General features: G+C 57.6%; 1 protein-coding gene across 1 annotated transcript; it reads left to right on the forward strand.

Moving 5' to 3' along the window:
* Positions 1–280: 280 nt before the first annotated feature.
* LOC104548500 (RING finger protein 214-like) lies at positions 281–6247 on the forward strand. Its single transcript, XM_010194530.1, is given in 13 exon segments — positions 281–415; positions 851–990; positions 1806–1874; positions 2490–2586; positions 2805–2893; positions 3165–3267; positions 3634–3732; positions 4026–4402; positions 4901–4978; positions 4980–5028; positions 5181–5288; positions 5551–5646; positions 5992–6247. Coding segments are annotated over 13 exon segments (1506 nt in total). The 3' UTR covers positions 6058–6247.
* The last annotated feature ends 672 nt before the right edge of the window (positions 6248–6919 follow it).

A 6919-nucleotide genomic window follows, 5' to 3' on the forward strand; every position in this document is an offset into this window, starting at 1 on the left:
ACAGGGTGTTTTGTCTCATTTGAACACCAGCCCCTGAGTTCCCAATTTGTTCTTATTGAAGGAGGCATCGCGGTGCTCGCTTCATCTTTTCTGATCCTCAGCTTTGAGAGTGGAAGCTGCTTAACTGCAGTTCTTGACAGTGGCAGGTACTAAGGCCTTTACTCTGAGGTTTCTTGACAGTGGCAGCTACTAGGCTCTTACTGCTGAGCTTCCCCGTCTGTGCTCTGTTTAGCATCAGGGAAGGTTCTCCCTGAATTTCCACCCTCTGCTGCAGGACAAGATGATGTCCGAGAGGGCCTTGCTGAAGGAGCGCTACCAGGAGGTGCTGGACAAGCAGAGGCAAGTGGAGAATCAGCTGCAGGTACAGCTTAAGCAGCTCCAGCAGCGCAGGGAAGAGGAGATGAAGAACCACCAGGTATTTGGTCAAGTCCTCTTCTTGAGTAACTTGTCCATTAGCGCTGCCGCTCACACAGTTTGGATTGATTTATGTAGGGCTCTGTGGCCATCGCTCAAGGATCGCTGGGTTAAATGAGTGACTTGCAGCTGGCCCTGTGGTAGCTGATGTTAAGGAACCAGCAGTGACCCATCGGCTGGGGCTAAACCAGAGCAGAAATCACCACTCCTTAAAATCCCGGAGAGGCAGGAGAACCTGCGGTTCAGACCATCTCTCTCCTGGGTTTCCTCATAACAACTGCTCGCTGTCTTGTCTGCATCTACTGAAAGGAAAGATTCTGGTGATGCATGGGATCACATCATCTCTCAGATTAATCTAAAATAATAACGGATTTTAAGCCAAAACTGCTGCTGGGGAATTCTGCTTTTTAATTGCATCACGCTTGTTTCACTCTAGGAGATCCTGAAGGCAATTCAGGATGTTACGATCAAGCGAGAAGAGACAAAGAAGAAGATGGAGAAAGAAAAGAAGGAGTTCTTGCAGAAGGAGCAGGATCTGAAAGCAGAAATTGAGAAACTCTGTGAGAAAGGCAGAAGGTATTAGTACGGAAAAGAAAGTCTTTATTTTAGGAAGGAAAAATATTGCTTAGTGCTGGAGTTTACCTGATTAAGCAGCAGAGTCTCACTGTAAACATTCTGGAAGCAGCAAGGGTTTTGATGAGCAGTTAAGCACAGACCTATGAGGTTTAGACTGATCTACCACAGTCAGCACCTTTTGCTTACAGAGGACCTGAGAGGGAAGTTTTGGGCAGTGAGTTACTGCTCGGCCTGTTCGGTGCCGGCGTGGGCAGCGCTGGGCAGGGAGGCCGTGTGGCTGCGCTCTGCGTGCTGCTGCCCTGCAGGTCACGCGGCCTTTCTGCCGAGGGGGACTGCTCTGCTGCAGGGCTGGGGCTGGGCCTGCCTGGCCTTCCCAGGTCGTTCTCCTCCAAAATCCCCGTTCGTGAAGATCCGAAGGTGCCTTTGAATGGCGAATCTGCACTTCTGTGGAGCCGTTCTGTCATGTCCTAGAGCTCTGGGGTTTTGTGACTCCGAGGGCTCGGATGTTTTGGATGAAGCTCCTTCAGTAGCGGTTCTGAGGGCTCGGCCCATCTGCCCCTGGGCGAGCGGTGGCAAAGCGTGCGTTGTCGGAGCGGCGCAGCTCCCTGCGGTGGAGCTGGTCCTGTGCCACGGTCTGTGTGCAGTGCCATGATACAGCAGAAATGTGGCTCTGGGGGACGTTGGCGGCTGCTTTCAAAGGATTACGGCGCGGTGCAGGCTCGGAGCGTGGAGTTACGCTGGGCGCACGGCTGTGCCCGGACGCTGTTTAATCGTGGGCAGCAGGTGCCTCCATCTGCCCCTGTTCTCTCGTGCAGGTTGCTGAAGGAGCAGGAGGAGAAGGAAAACAAGATTGCGTCTCTGATTGCAGAGCAATCCGATGAGAAGTAAGACTCTTACCTGTTACTGGGTTAGTGCTGGGGAGTACTGGTTTTCCTTCCATCACTTTGCCTTGGAGTGGATCTGCTGCTTCTGGTGGGGCAGCCTGGAGAGCACTCTCTGACAGTGCTGTCTGGAGGAGACAAAGCCTCTGCTTCCAGCAGGGCAGTGCCCCCGGTCTCTGCATTAACAGCTCCGGGATCCTGCTCACGAGCAGCCTCCTCGACACTCATGACATGGAGATCCCGTAAGATTAGAGTTTATGCTCAGTGGGTTGGCTCAGCTTGTAACTGCTGCCTCCCACTGAATTTCAGCTTCCCAGAATTAGGGCAAACCTATTTCTCTGTGTGTTTCCCTCAGCTGCCCAAGTGCTCAGAACTGTGCTCCACTCGGGTGTTTTTATTAAAGCTGGGCAGAGAAGCTCCAGATGCAGGCACAGATGCTCACATATCACGGGTGGAAAGGGCCAGCTTCAAACTTCTCCAGGACCCGAGTGGCTCAGCTCTGTGCGCTGCCTCAGGGCGCTTCCTGGGTCAGACCTGTGCAGGGATCGATGGGTTTTTGGGAGGTTGTCGGCTCTCCTGCTCCTGTTTGGTGCCTAAGTGGGCTGGTCCTGTCCGCAGGCAGCTGTGGGAGATGGAGCTGGATAAGCTGAAGAACCAGCACAATGAGATCAACAGGAACATTCTGGAGGAGACGGAGCGGGCCTGGAAGGCAGAGGTGAGTGGGCAGAGCGGTCTCTGCAGAGGGTCCTGTCCAGATCCAGCCCTTAGTGAAACAGCTGATTGTGGGCCGAGAGAAGGGAGAAACGCCAATGGGTGCAGTCGTGGTCGGTCAGGAGCGGGGCCCTTCACACGGAGCCTAGTGAAGAGCTCACAGGCTGGCAGCAAAAGCAAGGGGGTGCACAAACTGCTCCTCACGTGGGGCCTCTCTGGTAGATCCTGTCCCTGGAGAGCCGAAAGGAGCTGCTGGTGTTGAAACTCGAAGAAGCAGAGAAAGAAGCAGAGCTACACCTCACCTACCTCAAGTAAGTCCATGTTCTGTCAGAAGTGCCAGGGGAACTCAAATGTCCCTGCGTGCCCATCTCTTCCTCTGCTCTGACTGAACGGGGTCAGGGTTTCCTGTGGCTTTCTTCTGGCAATAGCGTGGTTCAAATGTCACAAAACAAGCGTGTGTGGGGCTGTGCTCATTCCCTGTTGCTGTTCACCTGCCCTGTTGGGGGAAGCAGGAGGCTGTGGGGTGTCAGTTGCTCGCACTTGGCTGACACCGAGAGCACGGTTGCAAGTGGAAAAGTTCAGTTGTGCTTGCAGGTCTGCGCCACCCACGCTGGAGACGATGAGGCCAAAGCAGGAGTGGGAGATGAGGCTGAACAGGATACGAATGACCAAGGAGAGCGTCCGAGTAAGTTCCTGCGAGCGGATCTTCACGTTGGCACTACTTTGTGTGCTTAGTTACAGCGCTCTTTGGGAGGGGACCAAGGCCCAGAGAAAGCTCTGTGTCCAGAAGCATGGGCAGCAGCTGCAGAGATCTCTGCCGTGGGGACACAAGCAGTTGTTGGGTTCATCACAGAGGCAGTTACTCTCTTTCTCATCCGGGTCCTTTTTCACTCTCCTGACTCCTGTGGAACCAAACTGTGTCCACTTTAGGGCCCATTACAGGGCTGAGAATGCTCTGCCCAGGCAGGGAAATCTGCCTGTCCTAGGCACGCAGAAACCTCCTCAGGGAGAGGCTCTGACAAACACATCCATTTTCTTTCCTCTCCGCTAGGATCAGTTCAATGACCACATTCAGATGGTGAGAAACGGCACAAAGCTGAGCAGCCTCCCCCAGATCCCAACGCCGACGCTGCCACCGCCGCCCTCAGAAGTGAGTGCCTCTCCAGCCTGACAAACACGAGCTGGAAAGCTTCAGCTTTCGCTGCTGGGGGGTCCTGGCCTGTGCTGGCACTGCCCGTGCTCTGCGTGGTGGAGGAGCCCGCGGGGGTTGTGTTGTCTGTCTGTCCGTCCAGGCCTACCTGCTGTCCCTGCAGAGGAGGGGAAGGGCCTCTCCGTGCGGCTGGGCCCACCTCCTGTGTGGCAGGGGAGGGAGGCGCTGGGCTCTGTGTCAGGTGGGTTTATTCTAACCAGCCCTTCCTTCTCCGCGTGTTTTCTCTTCCTCAGACAGATTTCATGCTGACGGCATTCCAGCCCAGCCCGTCCCTCACTCCCAGGCTCCCGTTTCCCATCGGCCCGGTTCCCGTTCCCATGGTCATGCCCAGCGCCGATCCTCGGGCGCTCTCCTTTCCTCTCCTGAACCCCGCCATCTCCAGGCCCAACCAGCCTTCCCCGCCGCTGCCTGCGTCCCAGGGCAGGAGCAGCCCCGTCGTGGCGTCGCTGATGGGCACGCACAGCTCTCACATGCCTCCCGCCACCTCCATCCCTCCTCCGCCGGGCCTGGGAGGAGTCAACGTCGCTCCAGAGTTTCACAGGCCGCAGCCGGCCGATAAACTGGAGAAGCTGCTGGAGAAGTTGCTGGTTCGGTTTCCACAGTGCAACAAGTAAGTGTCCCGTGTTGTGCTTCCCGGAGAGCAAGGGCTGGCGTGTGGGACCTGAGCTGGGGTCAGGGGAGGTGGAGCTCTTCTTGTGGGGTCTGGAGGGAGCGAGGGAAGCCTGAAGGTGAAGAGCAAAGGCTGGTGGGTTTGCTGTGGTGTTGGGAATGAGAAACACTTGGAGCTTTGCCTAAAGGACAGCAGTGACAGCTGAGCACAGCCCAGAGCACCCTGCAGACTGCACCACCTCAGGCTCCGCGGTGCCGTGTCCTGGCGTCTTGCTCCAGCTGGGGTTTCCTTCTTCCCCAGCTTTTTGGGGACAGACCCTTGCTCAACATGTGATTCACCTCCTTCAGAGGGTTGACAGCACTGCGTCCTTTGCTGTGATTTGGGCTTCCCCCGGGGCTGGGGGGCCTGGCAGGCCTGGAGCAGGGCCTTTGATGGGGGTCCCTGTCCGTGGGGGTGCTCAGCTCGCTGGCAGCTCTCGGCAGGCTGCTGTTCCCGCAGGGCCCAGCTCACCAACATCCTGCAGCAGATCAAGACGGCTCGGAGGACCATGGCGGGTCTGACCATCGAGGAGCTGCAACACTGCCAAGCTGGCGGAGCAGCAGGAGCGGGCAGCGGCCGGGGCTCAGGTGGGCGAGCAGCAGGGAGGGCTGCAGGACGGGGGGCCCGGGTTCCCCTCTCTGCTGACCGCAGCGTGACTCTGGGGAGCAGCTTTCCTGGGGTGACGCAGCCGTCCTCCCCTTCGGGGCTTTCCTGATGCGCCTCCTTTGCCTTGCCGCAGCCTCTCGGTCGGATCAGGGCCCCCATGTTCTCGGCTCCGCTGCCTCAGATCAGCACGCCCATGTTCCTGCCCCCGGCCCAGGTGGCTTATCCTGGAACAGCGTCACACGTAAGGCTTTTGGTCTGCCCTGGAGCGCTTCGCCATCCCAGGGACAGCAGAGGGAGGGAGCCCTTTGAGAGGATGAGAAGGGAAGAGTTAGGGCAAGGATCCTTGGTGCTCCACATCGTGGGAGAGGGGAGCAGCCACAGGAGAGATGTCAGAGGCAGGCAGAGGGAGGAATTGGGAAATTATGGCCCCTGGCTGCAGCTGGGACATGGAGTACGTGCTCTGAGCTGGGCTCTGACCCGTGCTTCTCTCCTTCTGTCCCCAGACCCCGGCTGCCTGTAAGCTGTGCCTGATGTGCCAGCAGTTGGTGCAGCCCGGTGACCTGCACCCCATGGCCTGCTCACACATTCTGCACAAGGAGGTGAGTGTGCGGCCCCGCTCGGTGCTGCTCGGGGGCTCCTCGTAGCGGTTCCCAGCGCCGATTCCCTCCTGGGAGCACTGGCCGGTGGCTTTAGGAACAGGCCGTCCTTATTTCTGCCCTCGAGCCTGTGCTCGTTGCCATGAGGGTTAAATCCCGGCCTTCCCGAGCAGGACCCTCAGGGAGGATGTAGGATACAGGGAGAGCTGCTGCCATCGCCCAGACACAGTGGGTCTGGGCACAGGAGCTCCTGGGAGGAGGAGGAGACCCTGGAAAAGCAGCGTCTCGCTGTGCTCGCAGCGCCCTTGAGTTGTGCCGGTGGCTCTTGACTAATTCTGTCTCTTCCAGTGCATCAAATTCTGGGCACAGACCAACACAAATGACACTTGCCCCTTTTGTCCAAGTCTCAAATGACGGCTACTCGAACAACGCGGTGCCACGGGAGGAGCTGCTGTGAATAGACAGGATCAGTCCGAAGATTTCTACAGTTCTATATTTATACGACCATGTATACACATGTACATTTTTATTATATAGGTAATGTGTGTATAGAAAGTCTGTATACATACAAATTCATAAATAAAGTGTGTATATTATGCAGTGATTTGACGCCGCTCCTTACCTCTCAGTTCGCAGCCTTGCCGGTGTCCTTGTGGGCTGTGAGGATCCACTGCCACTGCGCTCCCAGCAGCTCTGTCCTTACGCAAACCATCCCCCTTGGGGGGACACCTCGCAGCCCCCTGCCCTCTCCGTCACCCGGTCGCTGTCCCCGTTGCAATGAACGGGACGCAGACGCAGAGCGTTTTCTGTGGTCTTTCTTTAATGTAGCAATAATTTACGGTGTTAACATTCATTGTTCTTACATAGACGATAGGTTACAGAGCACTGGAGTCACGGGGACGGCCCGCGGTCACCGTCCCCGTCCCCGTCCCCTCCCGTGGGGCAGAGTCCCGAAACGGCCCCGCTGGGGAGCACTGGGGAGCGCTGGGGAGCGGAGGGATTGGGCTGCGCTGCAGCTCGGGACACCCAACCTCTGCGGTCGCCGTTCCCCCTCCTGTACCTTCTCCTCGGGCAGGGGCTGTCGCACCCACCCTTTCTCCACGGCCTGCTTCCGAGGCGCTCTGCACCGCCACCACCTTGCACTTCGCTCTCTGGGACTTGCTTTCCTTCCTCCTTCGTCGCAGTCTGCAGCACAAATTCGGCACCGCAGGCGCCCAGGCCTCGGGGTCGCTCGGCGCCGGCGCCGCCCGGGCGCAGCAGTTCAGCGCCTGAACTC

The sequence above is a fragment of the Mesitornis unicolor genome, unplaced genomic scaffold (assembly GCF_000695765.1).
Source record: "Mesitornis unicolor isolate BGI_N332 unplaced genomic scaffold, ASM69576v1 scaffold38651, whole genome shotgun sequence".
Lineage (NCBI taxonomy): Eukaryota > Metazoa > Chordata > Aves > Mesitornithiformes > Mesitornithidae > Mesitornis > Mesitornis unicolor.